This window comes from Sipha flava, unplaced genomic scaffold, assembly GCF_003268045.1.
Source record: "Sipha flava isolate LNK unplaced genomic scaffold, YSA_version1 80_pilon_pilon, whole genome shotgun sequence".
In the NCBI taxonomy this organism is placed as follows: Eukaryota; Metazoa; Arthropoda; class Insecta; order Hemiptera; family Aphididae; genus Sipha; species Sipha flava.
Window position 1 is genome coordinate 992,020 of NW_020273622.1, and position 21,457 is coordinate 1,013,476.

Genomic DNA, 21,457 nt, shown 5'->3' on the forward strand with positions numbered 1-21,457 from the left:
AATTAACCTACGTCCTTAACATTGTTTTTTATAGAGAAGTTAATATACTTCATAAACGGTATGAGATATGAAAATATTTATTTCTTTAAGAGTTAAAGACAATTTAGTTTTCTTTAAAATATATCATATATCATGATGAAATATTTTGAAAATCTCAAAATTCAAGCTGGTTCAAGTTAAATTTAACTGATTGGCCTCAAACTTCTTGTAGATAACTAAGCTACAGTCAAATTTTAAGTAAAAAAAAAAAATAATAACAAAATAACAATCAAGTTAATTATGATATAACTTTGTTTGACATTAAAATTAGAAAAATTATTAGAAAAAGTTGGTCAAACTAACCAAAGTTAAGTTTTGGAAATTCTTACGAAATAACTCTTGGTTAACAAACTTTTGAAAGTGGTTTAACAAATATAACAAATTCACGCCATCTTGGTAAAAATACGACTATGTTAGGTATCTCTTAAATACCATGTTTTTCTTGTATTATCATGTTTATTATATATTCAAACGTAGTGGTTAAAAAAATACAATACCAAATAACATATTCTGTATACTATATGATGGTGATGAGTCGAACTGTTTGAAATTCGAACTCGGCATGAAAAAAAATCAAACCGAACTATCAAGCATCTTTTACTGGTCGAAAATCAAACCTGAAAATATTTGTCGAACCAGACTTACTGATCACGATAGTTCGAAAACTTAATATTTGTATAATTCTTCAAAAGTAATTTTTAAAAAATAAAAATTGATAATGATTATTTAGAAATAATTAGACTACTGGCGATAGAAAGTGATAATCTGTAAAGGGCATGTTATGCATTATTTATAATAATAATGTTATTTTTCCAGTCGCATGTTACACATCCACCCTCCACCAACCAAAACATTAATAAGTTGTTTATCGCCAATAGAGGCAGTGTGTCTACATTCATAAATTAGTTATTATAATTTTTATCATATTTATTATAGAGGTTAAAATCTATTTTGGGTAAATCCATGGTAATATTCCGATACCGTGACTGTGCTGTTAATAAAAACATGTTTACAACTTACGTCTTACATTATAAATTCTACTAATCATTCTATATTTGTGAATTATAGTTATTATTACTATTTTTTTTTATATATTATTAAAATGTACTATGATTGTATTGTCATATTACACTCAATACTCAATGAATATTTTATAAGCTACAAGACAACACGAGAGAGAACAATACTGGTTTTGAAAAATAATAATAATAAGAAATTATCTAAAATTTAAATGTTTTGTAAATAATACAATTACTTAGACTTAAAAGTTAAAATGTAGAATACAATAGTAATTAATAATTATGGTTGATTTAATTTGTACAATGTACAAGATAAAAAGTATTGAGTACGAGTTCCAGTTCGAAAAAATAATTTAAAGTTCGAGTTCGAAATCGGTTCGATTTAAAAAATCAGGGTTCGACCCATCACCTCTATATGACTGAAAATTGATTGTTCCATTTTCAATTTTATAATTATATAATTTCATTATATTTATTATTATTGTTTTAATAAAATCTAAACTCTAAGGTATTATTCATTCTATCGATAGATATATTGAATACAAATTGTTTACTTGAATAATACATCAGCAATAAATAGAAAACGCTTGTTAAGTTAATTGTTTTTATGAAAAAATACACTACGCACTTAGTCTTAACAATGGACAAATATTTACTTCTCATAAGTATTATATACGCAATTTATCGAACCATTAAATATTATAATTAAGATTATCATTAGTTCACAAATATTACAGATAATCAAATATTTCATTGTATATGAAGATGGCACAGCCGTTGTCCGCGTCCAACATTTTTAATCGTCGGGCTTTCAATAATATTGGTTACAAGACCCCGAATTTTCGTAAGGGTTTTGTACGGATTTTAATTTTTTCATACGACATACTCGTTTTTGATAAGCTGCTGAACTCCGTCTAAGTATAACACTGCACCAAGAAATGAAAATTAAAATAAAGAATAACAAATCGTATAGAGGTATGAGCTATGAATAAAAAGTGTATAGTCACCATGTAAAATGTACCTTCTAATGGTAGAACAGTATCAGTATTCAGTAAATAACATAATTGAAACAAAAATAATATAGCGTAAGCATATAGACAATTTGGTACACATTTCTACTCGAAAAAAAATTATTTTTTAATTAGAAATTCGCATTGTATTCAATAAATAAATGATTTTTCAATAATTTGGATAAAATACTACGGTTATCAAACCATAATATTTGTTTGAAATAAATTATTTAAAACCGTTTTATATTTAATCGCACTTCCGTATTTACTAATAGATGTAATAATGATTCGATCTTATTAGATGAAGATTAAATCATTACAATTAGAAAACTATAGACATTAAATTAATTATGTGCCATGTTTTACATGGATCCGAAGAGCCCAGGTCAGAACCTCGGAATTTTAAAAGCCCCAAATTTGCAAAAATCATATTATATTGATGAAATGTCATAATTTTTAATTTTTTATATTGTAACTCAGGCAGTGGTGTATTTAGGAATTTTGTTGGGGGATTCAGCTAATTTTCCAAACATATTTAAGTGAGGGACTCCTCCTTTCTTCCACAACATGACACTTAAAAATAAATTAAATTTATTACATTGCATTAACATAAAACCATTATGATATTTATATTTATTTGTTTTTGAACATATAAAACTGGAAAAATATTATTATTAAATCTCTAACATCTTTGTTGTTAATCAACATTTTATACCGACATTGTTATAGATGAGTTTTACATTAAAAATATTGGATTGTTAGAGGTGATTTCAATAATTTAGGCATATGGCTTATATACATTAGTTCTAACCTACTTATCATAAAAAAAGTACAAACAAAAATGTGAAAAAATATGCATTAACATAAATATTAAATCGAAATACACAAATTATTACTGTATACCTGTAAGAACTTAAATGTATACTGTACAAAAAAAAAGTGATAATTTTATAATAAAAATAACACTAATTGACAAAATAAATACAGTAGACGAAATATAGTAGCAATCAAAATAAGGGTTACATGTTAGATAGTATTACAAATAACGATAAAATCTAATCGCTTTATCGCTATACGGATTGGTTCTTGTTTGACGCCGCAGGTTCTGCAGGCTCATCGCAAGCCATGCTCGTTGAAGTCGACAACACTTAGCGTCAACTGCTGGTCTTCATCCAGTCGTCGCATCTCCATGGGCCGCTGGCGTAAACGGAAAGTCAAAAGATCGTATGTCCGTGGACTCTTTAGACATAATAGGGCTACGCACAAGACCATTATGAATAACACGTACATCACGATAGTGACGACGGTTGAAAGGACGGGCGCGGTTCTAGAAAGGGTGAAATTAATGTTGAACGCCTCTTCCGTTGTGTTGACTTTCTCTGGAAACTTTGTGGTAGACACTGATATTGGGGACGAGGATGGTGCTAAGGTCGATGACTGAGGTAATAAATGGGTTTGTGAAGGAGGCGGCAATGAAGTTGATGCTGGAGGTAGTAACGGGGTTGTTGAAGGAAGTAGTGACGAAGTTGATGCCGGAAGTGGCGACAGGTTCGATGACGGAGGCGGTGTGGTCGGAGGCGGTGTGGTCGGAGGCGGTGTTGTCGGAGGTGGTGTGGTCGGAGGCGGTGTGGTCGGAGGCGGTGTGGTCGGAGGCGGTGTCGTCGGAGGCGGTGTCGTCGGAGGCGGTGTCGTCGGAAGCGATGTCGTCGGAGGCGGTGTGGTCGGAGGCGGTGTGGTCGGAGGCAGTGTCGTCGGAGGCGGTGTAAATGGAGTCGAAGACAGGGGTGTCGTTGATGGGTACGACTGATCTGATAACGAGTACGACGGCGATGATGATGTAACGTAATCAGAGAAACTGAAGTTCTGGGTAGAGACCAGTTTAATATCGAGCAACCCTAAGTACGTAACTTCCACGGGCCCGCTGTAGACCTCGGAATCCGATGCCCTCGGCTGAGACAGGGTGCACGTTATTGTTTTCCTGTTGGATACGTTTTTCGACGTGTCGCATTTACGACCGGCCACTCTGACGACCAACTTAACGTTCACACCGGCACTCTGCATGTTTGTTCTGAGCAACGTCTCGTGGTTGCGGACCACGATTTCCAACACGGTGCCACCGGCCCACTTGCCGCCGGTCGGCGCGAACGATTCGATCTTGACCGGCGCGCACTGGTCGCCGACGAACCTCACGGACTCGTCCAACGCCGAGTACGTGAGCTCGGGGTACTTTCGTCTGTCGCAGTACTGGAACGGCGGTGTTGTGCTGCCGCACCAGATGCAGTAGTACGCGTATCCGTCGTCGTTCCAGTGGCACCGCGAGCAAGACGCGACCGGCGTCCCGTTCCGGTGCTGGTAGTGGTCGGTCGCGTTGTCGAACCGCAGCGTCCTGTTGCTGGCGAACACGACCGACAGGTGCACCATCGACTTCTTGGACTCCGCGACCTCGTCGTGGCGGCCGCCCTCGCCGACCGGCGGCGCGTCCAGCGCGCACCTGATCCGGCCGTCGTCGGTGACCTCGGCCGCGTAACTGGTCGAGTCCAACCGGCACCGCACCTGGCTGGACATCTTCTTCAGCGACCCGACGAAATCCGTCTGGTCGTTGGAGATCGCGATCGTCGTCTCGCCGCCGCCGCCGGGCCGCCAGTCCACCGAAAACCTCGGGCAAGACGACTGGTCCACGACCGTCTTGCCCCGCTGCTTCGCGTTCGGTTTGACCGCGGTGCACGTTTGCGTCCAGACGGACCACTGGTACTTCGGCACGGTCGCGTCGCTCACGCACCCGGTGCACGTGCTGTACGTTTTGCCGCCGCAGTCGTTCCTGTCCGCTTGCGCGGCCGCCAGGTTCCCGTGCGTCAACTGAAACCGTAAACGAAATGCTAAACGTGAAACCGTGCGCGAAAATAATGCAATTATTTTTGGCCGGAAAGAGGGAACTGTTTTGTAGAAGTTTTAGTCGAAAAGAGGACACGGACGAAAAGAGTAAGGTAATTTTCGAACGAAAGTAGTATCGCCCCAACCGATATAGCAGGTATAGTTTTTGCTGACCGCGATGACGATAAACCACAACGTGCTTGTCCACTAAGAATCGGGAACAAAATCACGGAGAATACCTGGTACCCGAAAAATAAATTATACTAACCGACCGATGTAGTGGGTACAATTCGTGTACACCGTTTTCACGGGACGCGATCACGGTTCGGTTAAACCGTCGAAAATGGTTCGTGCGGGTACGGCGCCCTCCGTCATCGTAGGTCGTACGTACGAGATAATATTTTTCACTTGATTTGATTACACATATTTATATACATATTACGTATTTAATACTCAATTTTATTACACGTTATTATTATTCGAGTTTTTTTTTTTTTTTTTTTAATTTCAACGCGTCGGTAAAAACATTTATTTCATATTAGTCCTAAAAAAATCTCGCGGTGTTGAAGATGAATGGAAATGTTTTGAAAACTATAGCAGTTGTTACGGATGTTTGATGAAACATTATGGCGTTTTTTTTTTTTATATTATGTATTGTGATGAGTATTTTAATGGCTACAAACAAGTCATGTCCCAAATACGGAGTTGTGTCCGGTGTACTTTTTGGGGTTACACGAGTTGTCTCCAGTGGATTTTTTTGAGTTGCACGAATTATGTCCCGAAAAATAAAATATACAGGTACCTACATAAGGTGTGTACACAAATTGATACATTTTTCAATTACAATATATATTATGTACATAACATTTTACACAAGAATAAAAGTTGTTCCATTAATTTGTAATAATAATCATAGCAAGGCTGGGAATTAACAAGTTAAAAGTTAAAATTAAGTTAAAACATTACGTTAATTTTAATTAAGTTAATCAACTCGTTACTTTTTTTACAAATTAACTTTTAACTTAATAAGTTACTTTTTTTTAAGATTAACGTGTTAACTTTAAGTTAATTTTATTTAAAAGTATCTAAATTAAGTTAATTTTAGTGCAAAGAATAATAATGCAAATTACTAATCCGTCGCTGGTCGCGTGATTTTTTTTCTACATTTGGTCATTTGAAATAAACGTTCAGTCGCGCGGGGTAAATATTCTCCAAACAGAAAAGTTTTTCTTTACACGGGTGTGTACAACGAACCAAACTAGTTTTCAATAAAATAAATGTCATTATCGAATAATGGGTCATTTTAATGAGCTACTCAGAATTACAAATCCGTTTTGCAGATAATGAAGTGGATACACATATTTATTAATAGACTGGGAAATTATTTACCCCGCTTAACCAGTGAAAGGTTAAATGAGGTTTTTAGTATATTTATAATTTACTATTTTAATATGAATTTCCTCTAGACGAAAATAATACGAAAAATAACTTTAATAGTCATTATATAGGCTATATTTTATCATCATATTCTTATAACATTGTTATTGTATAAACACTATAAGCCCATGAAAATCCTAAGAATATTCTGTGATAATAGTAAATACCATGAGAACGAGTGTCGATGGGGGATTAATCACAAAACAACTGTGGTTTAATTTTCAATATTATTTCATTATTAAACTTTTTTTATAGCATGTGTTTTGTTCATATCACGTTAGAATTTATAATATATTGTTATTAGTTTATTATTTTATTAGCTTATTATACCATATGATGTAATATAATATAGTTTCGATTTTCTATGGTTTCTTCCATGCGCAAATTTATGCCGACTATTATGTATTCGGATTTTTAACAAAATCCAACATGATTTAAGCCGCAAAGAATATGAAACGTTTCGATTAGTATTTCGCAAATCCTTTCAATTTATTTAAAATATTTAGCAACTTTTTATTTTACTGTTCAGACATTTATGGTAGTGTAATAGCTTTGGGTTTATTCGAATGGATTATTGTTTCAAAAAACAAAACATGTATTTGTGATATCAAATCGTATTGGTAGGATTAATTTTTTATGTGATATAAATTATTTTATTGTTATTAATATTATAACATTATAATAAATATTATAACATAATATCTAATTGATAATTTTTTTGTACAGTTAAAAATCCCAATATAACTAATTATTTTACTTACTATGATAATGATACATAAAAATCGATTAAAATGGTTCCAGTGATTTTCATTTCTTTTATATCTGCAAACCATCATGCAATTCAAATATCTTGTGATTTCCTAAAAATAAATAATGTAACATTAATTATTACTTGTTTTTCGTTCAATATAGTATATTTTTTCCTTAATTTTCTATAAAAGATAAATTACAAATAAATGTCTAAAGACATTTACATATTTTTAGTCACATACTAGATACATAATAACTTTTTAGTCACATACTACATTTTAATCTCTACGCTTTCATACGGTTAATTATGAAGGAAAATTGGAATTTTAGCAATGATACACAATTACCTACCAGTAGTAATCGAATAATATAGGTACTAATGCACTTATGTAACAATCTAAAACATTATAATAATATACTTACATCATTATATTATCGAGTTTACTCGAGTTACAATTTTTATTTATTAGCTTGTTTTTGTGAAAAACGTACAGTATGCTTATATAAAATTATTCAAATATAAATAAATAAATGTTTAGCCTAAAGTATTATTATATATATATATATATGTATTTGTAAAAATATAACTACTATAACCTATTTACTTATAACATCAAATTTATTAATTTATTTCTATATATATAAACTATTTATTTATACATTGATTTACGAGTATTAACCATTTACTAATTTTTATTTTATTTTTTATTATTTTATTAAATATGATTCAGTTTTATTTTCGACAATCAATTCATACTTTTCCTGCATCTTGTATCATCTGACACCCTATGTTGTAAATAGACTTTAATTATATATTGTGAAATAATCTTCCTATAGTAATATTTTATATTTAAAGTTATAAATATTTCGATTTATCATTTACGAAAGATACTTGTTTGTTTACGACTTCAGCTACTTGAATTTCTGTATTATCTTATTTAGGATATTAATCCTTATCAAAGATATCGATTTTAAATAAAATGTAAATCCATTTAATAAAAAACTAGTTTTAATTGATGTATAGCTAATAAAGAGAGAGCAAATTTATTATACTACTGTAAATTAATTATTTAATATAAAAATGTATTTTATTATTTATATATAATAATTATTAAACCAATTAAATCACTATTTCTTACTTAACAGTTTGTTTGATGAATTTACTTCCGTGATGTTAATTTTTTAGTGATCCGTGGTTTTAATAAAATAATAGAAATTAGTTTTAGAGTTCAATTTTATTGTTCGAATACTTCAACTTGAATTCATATAGCCAATAACCACGTATGTTTGACTGTATTTATTTATAATTTAATTTAATGATATTATTTATGAAAAAAAAGAATAAATGTATATGCTTTGATGTTTTTTACTGATTTATTTTGAGTACGAATTACAAAATGTTAGTATTTTTGTATAAAAACAAAATAGTTTATCGGATAATTATTAGACGTGATCTAATTTTAGATGTTTTTGTTTATATTATTTTTTAGCATAAGGATTTTTATTTTAAAAATATACATTGTTTTATAGACGTTACTATTTTATTTGTTTGATTATTATGATCACACGGTTGTTGATATTAGATCTTTTGGTAAAATAAAATTAATTTAACTCATATGTCTATACATTTATGTAACCTATTTATTATTAAAATAGTATAAATGGTTTTTTTTTATGAATGGACGAACTGATAAGATATAGTTAGTGATCATTAAAGAATAATAGTATATACAAATTTATATCAATAACTATATTGTATATGAAAATAAAGTATAAAATATTCAGATTACAAGTATGTAAGCACGGGGGATTTGAAATGACCAAGATATCAATATTAAAGACATGATATAGTGGCCTTTTAATATGTACTATCGTATCTCGGTCATGAATACCAACCCACAGTTCATAATAAGAAGATTTTCCATCAATTAAATTCAAATTTCAAAATTTAATTTACTAGTAAAATATAACCGTTATATTGTATGCTTAACAACTCAATATTTTATACAGCTTCAAATATATTCATATTTAAACTTTTAATTAACTAGTTATTTATAATATAATTATTATTTTCATGTAGGTTCAGTTATAAATCATAATTAAACTGGAAGATATTAAATACGATAAAGTGATAAATAACTATTTAAAATATATACTTAATTAAATTATATACTTAAATTATTAAAAACTTAAAAATTCTAATACAAAATGTAACTACTTATATAAAATAATTATATGATATTTTAGGTAAATTGTCGTTTTGTCTTCAAAATAAAAATACTATAACTAAACAATATGTGTCTTTTACATTTTATATTTTTTCAGATTCTATATATATATATATATATATTAGATTTAAATTTTTAAATATTTAAATATTACAGTTAATTTACTGTATGCATAAAACATTTTTAAAATAATGAAGTGAAAAGAAAAATGTGCACGCTAATAAAATCAACAGTTTCACTTCAACCTACTATGGTATCTGTCAAATTCCATTTTAGAGAAGTGAATATCGTTTATTACATATGAAATGATTGATGTGATATTTTCGCTGTTTATTTTTCGTGATTTTGACATAGGCCCATTGTACTGGTATATAATGAAATGTACACAGAATAATAGATAATACTAGATTGTTTTATAGCGATTCTTTTATAATGGTAACAAAAATTGTTGATCATTATCAAAATATAAAACCTAATTTAGATTTATCAGAATACCTTGAGAAAAATATTTACGAAATTCCTATGATTAATAAAATAGGGCTTAAGGTAAATTTGAAGAAGAAATTAAAAAAAAAAAAGGAAAAAATAATGACCAAATTTAAGGGACTAAGATAAAGAATACCTATGCTCTTTTAAAATAGCTACATCAAAATTACTAGATTTCTTACTTTTCGCCATTACTGTTTTTGACGTTTAAACATTTCAAAATTTCTATTTTAGTTAATTATTTTTTTTTAACTTTTCGAATTCATCGCTGTCCGATCACTGTGTTCGATAACTGAATTCACTTGAACACCTCGTTATAAAATCTTGATTAAGAAGTACGTAACGGTCGACTTACGTAGCGGTGTGTACAGGTACGGGGTACGAAGGACCCGGACGACGGTTGGAGTCCGAGAGCGCAATAAGCCGCTGAGCTAACGTCACGAGCTACGCATGGTGGCCGGGGCTCGGCGACGGGACTCTATAGGGCTACGGTAGCAACCGGGGCAGGTAGACGAGCACGCGACGATGATTTTCCAAATATCTACGGTACATTGATGTGGCGACACGGTGCTGCGAATTTTGCGATACTCCGAACTAAACCTCGTGCGAAACGATCAAGACGATGTGTGCGACACGTTAACGGGCGTGCACAGTAATCCCGTCGAAAATTTTTCGGAAGACCGAACGCGAACGTGATGTGGTTGCGATTTTCTTCGACTGTTGTGTGCCCGCAGACCGACTAAATTCTATCCCGGACGGAAACGAACGAGTTTTTTTTTTATATTTTTTTTTCCTTTTTACCGATAATATATTTACATGTTATGAGACAGTATGACGTGTTCGTGTTCCTCGCACAATCGATAGAGAACGTCGATTCACGGGGACTGCCCCTCCCCATCTCTATTTTAAACTTAGTAAAACTAAATCGGTGACCTCTGAGGGCATGACGTTATCACGGTTGCATAATATTTACTAGAAATACTGATCTACTCCAAATATCTGCGGTACAAGCTATCGGCTATTTTTTCTCACAGAAAACCACGCGGACGTGTCATTATTGTCATTATTGAATAATAAATAAAAACCAAAAAAAACGATGTACTTCATTCAAGTGGGAATTGGATGTATGGTTTTATTAACGAAGAAAGGACGGTATTTGACAAACATCTTTAATGAGACTTCTTTATCGTATTTTAACCCCTTTGTATCGTTTGCTTAATTGCGTGATGACCAGTTTCCTTTCAGCATGACATCGATAAAAAAAGAAAAATTGTAAAATAGTAGGAAATTGTTTCAGTGTCATCATCGATTTAAAGAAATGGCAACAATGAGTTCATAAGAGTAGTAAAATATGCATGGTTATCCGGTCACAGCGTATGATTGTTACTTGTCCTAGTAGGTTTTTAGATATTTTGCCAAATGTTTTTGTTTATTAAACATAGAACCTGTAGTGAAAAGAGTGGAACTAAAAAATATATCCTGTCTTAAGTGTATTGTATTAATATATAAATATATTTTTTTTTATTCTATTGAATAATTAAATACTCATAAATGTAAGTCTATAGAACAGTTACGTTAAATTCAACAAAATCATAATAATAATTGTTTACAATATTGGTAACCATTTCTTTGATTTAACCTATACCTACCTAGTATTATTGAATTCACATATAGTTTTCGAATTCATAAAAATATAAAATTAATAGATATGATAAAGTTATAATTATAATAGTTTTTTTTTTATTAAATATACTTTAACAAAAAATAATTACAATTTGCAAATAAATATAATATAAAAATCATAAATATTTTACTATTATTCATACTTACACGATACTTGATGAATATTTGTTAGTGACCTGAAGCAAATCGTTCATATATGAAAAAATTACAATCTAAGGATTAAAATCGCAACACACGTTACAACAGTCAAACATAAAATAATGCTCTTGAATCATGACCTGATATCAAAATAATTAATTCAAACGACACTATTGTATGCTGATATTTTCAGATAAGATAAATTAAATTCAAGATGACCGCAATCGGTTCATATATTATAATGATTAATAATGATTAAGTAGTTAATTTTTCTTACATAAAAATGTATGTATATAATCAATAATCATTGATTATAATTATAAAAGGAGATTATTTTTTTTTAAATTAACACATAAATATTTTTGGTAATGATAAAAAAAAACCCCGTATTCTGAAAAGGTAGAAAGACACCATAGATTAAAGAGTCAACTCAGATTTAAGCCAGAACAAGACGGATGCAAAATGTACTGCAAAGAGTGTATAAAATACATGTAAATACGTCCCGTAGAATTTGTCGACCAAACATAAAATATTTCCTCGGTTTATAAAATTATCATCAGTTAATTCCAAAATTAATTATTAAAATTTTAAAAATTTTAACTTCCATATAATATATTAGTTTTATTAGATGTTAGGAATAATTAATTTTTCAAATATAATAATTATTAATATACCGGTTTTTATTTATTTTATTTATTCAACCCAAAGATTGATTTTTAACAAATCAATTTACTACTGTTGTCTTCAACATTTTTCTCTGTCATTCACCTTATCTTTAAGTTCCGTGTAGTAAGTGATTTCTGTACATTTTATTATTTTGCTGATGTTCTTGTTCTAGATCTTCATTTTGTTCGTGTTTCTTCTATCATTCCTTCAATTATTATAGTATGCATTTCATCTCCATGTTTCAATGTATCTATCATCTACCATCTCCTTCTAAACAATCTCTCTCTTAATCTCTCTTAAGGATGTTTATCAATGATCGGTATTCTATGCATATTTCTCTAACACCACATTTCTAAAGCTTCTAACATAGCTTTCTTTTTCTTTTGTATTGTCTATGTCTCGCTTCCATGTAATGTCATACTTCAAGAATATGATTTTATTAGTCTTTTTTTCGGTGGTTATGTTAGTTTACTGTTAGTAATTTGTTTTATGAATATAGCGTTTGCTTGTCTTATTCTGTATCTGATTTATTTTTTTATATATTTTCTTTATTTTCCATTTATATACTTTTAATTATACAATATAAAATTAGTTAATAATTATATGATTAAGTAAGAAATAATATACTTTATTTATATATAGTTAAAAATTTTAATTTTTTATTTAAATAATGATAAGCAGCACACAAAAATGGTCTACGCGGGATGTACTGCTCTCGTTTGAACTAGGCTTAATGCGGTCATATTCTCTGCATTCTTATATATATTTAGCAAATAACATAGATAAACACAAAACGCGTTAATGAAATAATGAATGAACGCTTTTAATATTTCATTACATTTTATTAATCGTATTCATAAAATAAAAATATATGCAAATTTACGAATAATAAATTAATGTATATACTTACTCGTAATTACATTTATCATTAATCATAATGATTCATCAATCATGACATAATTCGATTTAAAAACCACAGTTAATAATTTATTTCTAAATACTTATTTTTATGTTATTTACTTTTAGCACATTTGAATTAGTTTTCTGTTTTAAATCAAATATCTATATTAATTTATAACTTTGTAATGATAATAATTGTATCTATTGTCTTACATATAAAAAATAATTCTCAAATTTGATTAATTTAGTTCGTTCAATGATTTTATATTTTTCATTTATACAATCAACAGTACCAAATTTAAGGCTACGAGACCAATATTAGTTAAAAATTCTTATGAATAAAGATAGCTTTTTAGAACAAATCAATTGCTTCATAATTTAAAGACTATAAAACGTTTTCCTTAAAAATGATTAACTATAATGTGTGGAACGTTATAATTTTTTTCTCTTGACTCATCAAAAAATATTGAATAATTTATAAATAAAATATAATAAGGTACTTAAAAAATTATGTCAAGAATATTATTTATTAATTGTTTTTAACCAAGAATTTTGTTAAAACAAAATGATGTAAGTATATATTTATTTCTAACACACAAATACTCGCATAAATAGGACAAAACTTCTATGTCAGGTGAGATACATAATCTAGTGAATGATATTGCTTTATGGGTCTTTTAAACTTGATAAAAATGTACCTAAATAAAACGATTCGGAGTGAAAGAGGTCGTTTAGTTAGTACTTCAAAATATGGTTGATAAAGTAGTTAAATCAAATTTCTTAATAAGTTAAATTAAACTTATGTTCTAACTTTTACAAAAAAAGTGGCATTCAAAATCTAAAATCTGATGAAAATTCTTTTATCCTATTTTTAAACACGAAATATTAAAATTGAAAGTATATTAAATTTTAATTCTAAAAATGTTGCGAATTTTCGTGATTTATTTTTTATTTTTGTCGAATTTCATCAAAATTTTATACTCAAATGCTCAAATGTATACCATTTTAAATAAATAAATAACAGTTCCTTCAATACCCGCACGGACAATATAAATCGAACAATAAAGACTAATCTTCAAAGAACCACCCAAGATCCATGCCGACATACGTCCCAGAGACACATACTACCCTTCCCAGAGCTCTTGATTTTAGGTCGTCAGTGCGTGCACCGATCATAAGATTAACGAGAGAGTTATTTTGACTTGTGGTTTTAATCCGTTCGACTTGTGTTCTTCGTACGAGTGTTGAAGAGTATCCGGCTCCAGTGCAATTAAATTCTGCATTTGTCCTTTTTTTCAACCTTGCATCGATATCTGAAGGTTTACGGTAAAACAAGTAAGTATTGCCTTATTTAGCTTAGCAGACTATAATTGCGCTGATCGGCTCTTGAACCTTCACAACCCTGAGACCCCTTCCTTAAATAAGGAGGAAAGTAAAAACCCTTTAATATATTCATATTTCATCACCATTTACATATATGCCACCTCCCTCCCCTTTATATTTTATCTTTGTATTTTTGGGCTGATATATTATCATTGAAAATTAATATCAGAGTACAAGTTATAGTTATAATACGAGTATATTAGTAATGGGAAAGGGTTGATGCGCCGGCAACCATGGGACCGACATAAAAATGTTTTATTATTTATATTCTTATATCTGTGCTTATCCAATTCACAACAGAAGCTTATAGCCCGACAAATAAAAAAAAATATTATTAACACAAAATTAATGGTTGGTGAAATTTTAAAAAGTATAGATTATAGCATAAAATTATAAATTATTCAGCACGTCGACTGTCGGCAAAGTAGTCGGTCTGCTCAATGGTTGTCGCCCAATGTTTTGTCCCAAAAATCAATATCAATCTAGTTCATATTTAATAATTGTTACGCGTATATATTTCGTTACAATACAATACATAGGATACATAATACTCTGTAATTATAATACAGTAATCATAATATGAATCAGTCCCGAGATTTTATTATAATATTACACATATAAATATTATTATTAATACATATATCTAAAATAAATATTAATATAATCACGTACTTTTATTATTTTAGAATATTAATAAATATAGTATATTTTACTTTTTTCAGTCAGTTCTATAGAGTTAGCCGAGTTCATTGATCTTATTATAAATAACAGTACATATATGAAAATGACTACTCCACCTAAAATTATAATACCTTGCAATAATTCAGTCATAGTTAATAAAATAAATCTACCGGGGTTGAACTTTAGTTTCAATATTTGTTCTTTATAATAGCCCACGTTAACAACAATTGTTTGTACATCGATAGCCTCTGGTATCCAACACTCGATGTTCTCCTGAACCAAATTGCATACCATCAGACTCTCAGACCAACCTTGAATACGTACCGCCAAATCTTTTTTCCGATAACCTTTGTTCAAAAACTCGCCGTGTATTAGGAGAGAATTTTCATTTACTTCGAAATTCGTGAAAACCGGGTTAGGAAAGACCGTATAACTAGTATTCGTCGAAGTCAAGTTCACGATTTTTTCATCAGTAATTCCTAGAAAACCGTGCTTCAGTTCCATCGACGTAAACGATTCGGGGATGTCGATATAGGGAGTTTTGCAAATCAAGACCCTATTGTCTTTATATCTACAAAAACTAACGTTTAATTTTCCATCGTACGCCACGTACATTGCCCAGGTTTTTAAACATGAAAAATTACCATGTACCATCAATTGCACACCTCCAGACGCAATACTCTCGAATCGTTGCTCCTCGTCGATAGTCGGATTGGCCATGTACTTGAAGGACAGATTAGAATTAGTTGCATCGAGTATTCGACCATTGAAAAACAGTTGCACGTTGGCGATCATAAGGACATCGCTAGAGCCGACCACGCAAGAAAGTTGTTCACTATTCAACTTGACCACAGTGCATGTAATGTTTTCATCGATAAGTACTTGAACGTCGTTGGTCACGTTTAAGTACTTTCCTTTGATGTCCAACAGGACCCCGCCTACCATTGGTCCACAGTTCTGACTTGAAGAGGCATCGACAAGCGGAGTGACGAAACTAAATATTTTTGTTGACTTGAGATGATAATTCTGCGAGGCAGACGAGTACGTGATCTCAACTGGACCCTTTTCCTTATAAATGGGTCCGTCGATTGCAGGTATGATACAACTTATTGTTTCATCGTGTCTTGACGTACTCTGGTCCATAATGCACGGCCGTCCAGCCACGGTAATTTTCATCGACCTATCTTCGGATAAATACAAATTATTTTTAACAACTATGTTGATCGTCACCGGGCCAGTAGACAACCCAACTAGCGGATCGAAAGATACAATCTTAAAGTTGGGACTTTGAATCGCAATCGAAGACAGGTGCTTATCATGGGCTGTGTTTTTCTGTAATTTTCGCACATGACACGGCCACATATGGTTATTCTCGGTCAATGTACAATTTTGTTTTTTTAAACACCATTTGCAGTAGTACGCGTACGATTCCGTTTCCCAATAACCGGTTGCACAAGTTATGTTGTGACAATCTCGATCAAAAGAGGTGATATAATGGTCTTCGGGGTTGTTAAATTTCAGGGAGGTATTGTTGTTAACGACAAGTGACCAATATTTGATCGGCCATCTATAATTTTGGTATAGTTTTCGATCATGAATACAGACAAACTCAGTGTGGTTAGATGATACGTGTGTTATGTTTAGGTGTTTGTCTTCTAGTTGGCAATGTATTGTGTTTGATTTTTTTATAAAATTGTCAAAACTTTTCACCTTATCCAAAATAGAAACTTTTATTGAGTCGTAGATTAATGACACTTTAAAACGTGGACATGATACTACTACGCTTGTATTAGCTGCTGGATTTGACTTGACGCATACTTGTTTTTCAACTGACCAGTTGCAAGCAGGTTCATTGGTTTTGCACTGCGCACAAGTTCTATAAGTATTGCAATTCGGTTCAAAATCTATTATATTTTCCATTAAATTGTTATGATGTGCAGTTGCAATGCTCGCGAGCGACTAGAATAAATATAATAATATTAAAATCAATTAAATATATTAATAAGAATTTACTCTTTATGTTTTTTAGTACAAGCAATTCTTAGAAATTCATATCAATACAATTTAAGTTCATTTAACGTTATGTATATGAATAGTTTTTAAGATCACGATAAAGATCACTTAAATTAGTAATTTATGTGCAGTACAAATAATAACGAGAAAAATGAAGTTGCTCAGTGTTAGTTCTATATTAAAATACATTTAAGACAATTTTATTTGATTATTGTAGTCTGAAAGTTAAAATAAGAAAATAAATAATTTTTGGTTTGTTTCATTACATACAGTTAAGATATAAAAAATAAATACATACATGCATATATATATATATATGTATACATACAAAGTAAATAATTACTAATTAAAATACTATAAATATAACATACTATTATGACTGAAAATACGAGTAGATGAATTGAGAACTGATTCAAATGATTTTCATGTTTCGTAAAACTTCTGGAGACAAACATATTAATAAAAGCCTTGTATGTTTTGCTAAAAATAAAATAATGTGTTTTTTATATTAACTGTACATATATTTACATTATAATATAAATTAATATAGAACATATTTAAATTTAAATTCAATTACATTTAAGACAAAATTAATTGTGTAAGTATTCAATCGTATATGTATGTACTATAAATTAAAAATTTGATTTTCTCATTTGGATTTTCAAAAGTTGTGGCACGCAAACAGTGGTGTAGTTTTGAACAAACACGTCAAAACCCATTTTTAAAACGTATTCCAAAATAAGTCACTGAATAACGTTTTGGGAATATGCACTTAAAAGGATTGCATTTTTAAATACGAATACTTAATCATTAATATAAAACGACTACGATGAAGATCAGACGACCATAGATTTGATTCGTGGTTGTGGTTTATTCTTAGTTCTACGACTACATCCACGTTTATTTGAACAATTATTGTCGTGAAAAATTATTAGAACAATATTTTACCTAAGTTCGATGACGGTTCAGCAGCGATAATTTTTGATTCATTCCAATTTCATTCCAACGCCGAAGCGATGTAAACTGATCACAACCGCTGTAATATGATTAGGTGAACGAATTATAAGTCTAATCAAAAGTGTATGGCTGATAATATGGTAATTATTGTCACCGTTTCTACGTTGGACACTGTAGTATAATATCAAGTGTAATTTTTAAGTGTTCCCCACTCGGTCAGGATCAGGGTTGCATGATGTATAATTGATCGATACGTGATTTTCTCATCGATAATCATAGTTCATAAGCATAAAAATATAATACAGGCCACGTTGTTGTTGTTGTGCATAACACGTGGCATACATGCAGGTATCGTATTATAATGACCATATCAATTATGTTGAAAATTTTCCCAGTGACTAAAATTTGCAATTTAAATTCTTTTTTTTTTTTTATTTTTAGTCGTTAACCACATCGCTACATTTATTTTTTTAACGATTTTTTTTTTTTTAATTTTTAAAATGTAATTATTACATTTTATTTGCTGTTTTTAATTTATATAAGGTATTCGTCGATTCCAATGATCTATAGTGATGCATAGAAACTATTGGTATAATAATTTAAATTATTTATAGATCATAATGTGTGATGGTAATAATATATAATTGAAACTAAAATTATGATGCTTAATAATACATTTTAATAAGAAGCAAATTATTGCGCCTTCGATAGGAACATGTCTAATTTATGTGAGCGTTATTAAAAAATATATTATACTTTTAAGAACATGTTTTAGACTGAGTGAAGCAAAGGATCAATGGTTTTAAAATTATTTATATATTTTTTAATTTTTAAATTTTTTTTTTTACTTTTTTCTGTAAACACTTTTTTGGATATAAATATTAGTCAAAAAGTTTCAACTTGAAATTTTTTAGATTTGAAATAGGCCTGCGGTGGTATTTTAAAGGTAATTTTCCCAAAATCTCAATATTTTTTCCAGGCATGAGGAAAAACTATTAAAAATGCACTGTAAACAAGACTTTCACTTTTTATTATTTAGTTATTTATTAATAAGTCCAAAAGTATTGTGATTAGAAATTAAAAATTCTTACCATATATAAAAGACATTTTTTTCATATTTGGCATTTCCAAATAGTTAAACACTTTTAGCTTAACTTTTAATATACCTCATTTTTGAAAGTTTTTTTGTAATAAAATTTTTATTTTTGGATATTATAACCTGAAAATTTGATATCACCTTACATAAAATAGTCACCTAACGATAATAAAAAAATATTAAAAATCATAAGCCAAGATTTAATTTAATAAGGGTTAAACTAAATTAATATACGATTTTTACGGAATTTACTGTTTTTACATACATTTTCAACTTGAAATTTCTTTTAAAAGAAATTGGTCCATTCAATCAAAATACAACTTAAGTATAAATAGAACAACACGTATTGAATATTTGGTTAAAAAGATGTCTTCTTCATAAAACAATAACATTTTAAACGGGTTAAAAAAAGAACCTACCGACAATTAGACTAAAAATGGCAAAATATATAAACGATATAGTTTTATACTAATTTACTATTTTATACTAATTTACTCGCAATCGTTTTATAAAAAAAATGAGTTATCATAACCTTAAAAAAATTATTATTATAACTTATTATCTACTCAACTCAATACACCCACAACCATTATCTAATCCGAGGACCGAAGGGATAGTATGAACTTCTATGAAAATTATTTTACCGGCTTTTTCAATAACGTTTTGTTAAATTATTCGAAATCACACCATTTATAAAATAATTTTTATATTTATTATTTTAACTGGATCCGTGCTTTTATAAAGATTTATTAATATTAAATAAAATGGACGATAAAATTGAATTTCTTCATCTTACCATTTTGAAATAGTAAATTACTACGCAACATAATGCATTATTTTACCAATTATGCATAATATTATATATAATTAATACTGTATTGATTGTACATTTATAAATATTAGTATTTATAAACAATGACAATGCACATAAAAAAGTATGGTACTGTACTCATGTTTGAAATATTTTTAATTTTTCGACTGTTAAATTTGTTTTTATTATAATAATTCTCAATAATATTGTTTATTATTATATTTAAAACACAAAATATTCAATATTTTGATATTCTTTTATCCGTTAAGCTCGTCGTTGTGAACCTGCAGCTCTTTGGCTTGTAATCTGTGTAATTTATGTATAACAAAAAAAAAAAGGTGTTTAAACATAAGCTCTTCAGTGGCTCTTTGAACATCATAGTTTAGTATTTTTTTTTTTATAAAATGGCTCTTTCCTAAAAAAATGAAAGTTGCCAACCCCTCCGTTAAACAACACTTTAAGATAAGTTAAAGATTACAGCAGCTCGAAGTTAATATTTATGTTACTTAGTAGTAAAATATTATAAACGTTATTAATAAAAAAATATAGAACAATTAAAATAATTACAACCACAATTAAATAATTAAAATAATTAATAATTAATTTAATTAATTAAGAATGATAAAATAAATACCGTGCTTACAATTAACATTTCAAAAGAGCTTGCGAATCTTATGTATTAGAACTCAAATAGAATATTTCAGATTTATAATTAATTATACAATGTGTTTCGGAAATGGATAAGTTCACTAGTGTATATGAAATCACTGTGATGGACATAAGATAATTTTTTTTTTTTTTTTTAATGTTTATTTTTCATTCACTACAATTTTCAAATAATTTGAATAAACCAAAATTTAAAAGATAGAAAAATAATTTCAAAAAATTCTTCATTGGGCCATCACATGGAGTACACATACTCTACTGACCTCATTTATTTCAAAAACACTTTGTATATTATTTTATGTATTGATTGATTGCAATATAAACATATATATATATATTACATGTGTTACATATTTACATTGTATCTTAGAAAATAACAAACATAGTAATATTTTTCAGTTATTATTATATTTTCATGATAAATTGAAATTCAATGTATTGCAGTTCTACATAAACACAATCACTATGAATCTGATCAGAAAAATATTTCCGTCTTTAATAGGTTGGTACACTTTATTTTATATATTATTATAGATTTGAATCACTGAACAAAGTGAAAATTAGATTGGTTTTTTTTACGAACCATTTTACGCAACATTAAATCGGAACGTAAGCTATTTCAA

The 21,457-nt window shown here is 29.6% G+C and overlaps 2 protein-coding genes across 4 annotated transcripts; both read right to left on the bottom strand.

Moving 5' to 3' along the window:
- Positions 1–2,777: 2,777 nt before the first annotated feature.
- LOC112693047 lies at positions 2,778–11,786 on the bottom strand. Of its 2 annotated transcripts, none has more exons than XM_025567931.1 (3): positions 11,671–11,786; positions 7,138–7,236; positions 2,778–4,924 (listed from the first exon to the last, which is right to left on the bottom strand). In XM_025567931.1, the coding sequence occupies exons 2-3, from the start codon at positions 7,210–7,212 to the stop codon at positions 3,182–3,184; spliced, it is 1,818 nt and encodes a 605-aa protein (XP_025423716.1). In that variant the 5' UTR covers positions 7,213–7,236; positions 11,671–11,786; the 3' UTR covers positions 2,778–3,181. The 2 variants fall into 2 exon arrangements, with proteins under 2 accessions (XP_025423716.1, XP_025423717.1); XM_025567932.1 differs by lacking the exon at positions 11,671–11,786 and adding an exon at positions 10,196–10,565.
- A 3,495-nt stretch (positions 11,787–15,281) lies between these two features.
- LOC112693046 (plexin-A4-like) lies at positions 15,282–18,360 on the bottom strand. Of its 2 annotated transcripts, none has more exons than XM_025567929.1 (3): positions 18,253–18,360; positions 17,676–17,784; positions 15,282–17,250 (listed from the first exon to the last, which is right to left on the bottom strand). In XM_025567929.1, exons 2-3 carry the CDS (start codon positions 17,757–17,759, stop codon positions 15,301–15,303), a joined length of 2,034 nt encoding a protein of 677 aa, XP_025423714.1. In that variant the 5' UTR covers positions 17,760–17,784; positions 18,253–18,360; the 3' UTR covers positions 15,282–15,300. The 2 variants fall into 2 exon arrangements, with proteins under 2 accessions (XP_025423714.1, XP_025423715.1); XM_025567930.1 differs by having other exon boundaries at positions 17,676–17,745; positions 18,253–18,359.
- Between the last annotated feature and the right edge of the window lie 3,097 nt (positions 18,361–21,457).

Bases quoted from the DNA above. Each gene is read 5' to 3' on its own strand.
- LOC112693046 (XM_025567929.1), bottom strand. From the start codon at position 17,759: ATGTTTGTCTCCAGAAGTTTTACGAAACATGAAAATCATTTGAATCAG. The intron at 17,251-17,675 runs GTATGTTATATT...TATTTATTCTAG, and splicing joins TCGTATTTTCAGTCATAATA to TCGCTCGCGAGCATTGCAAC.
- LOC112693047 (XM_025567931.1), bottom strand. From the start codon at position 7,212: ATGATGGTTTGCAGATATAAAAGAAATGAAAATCACTGGAACCATTTT. The intron at 4,925-7,137 runs GTAAGTAAAATA...TTACGGTTTCAG, and splicing joins TTTTATGTATCATTATCATA to TTGACGCACGGGAACCTGGC.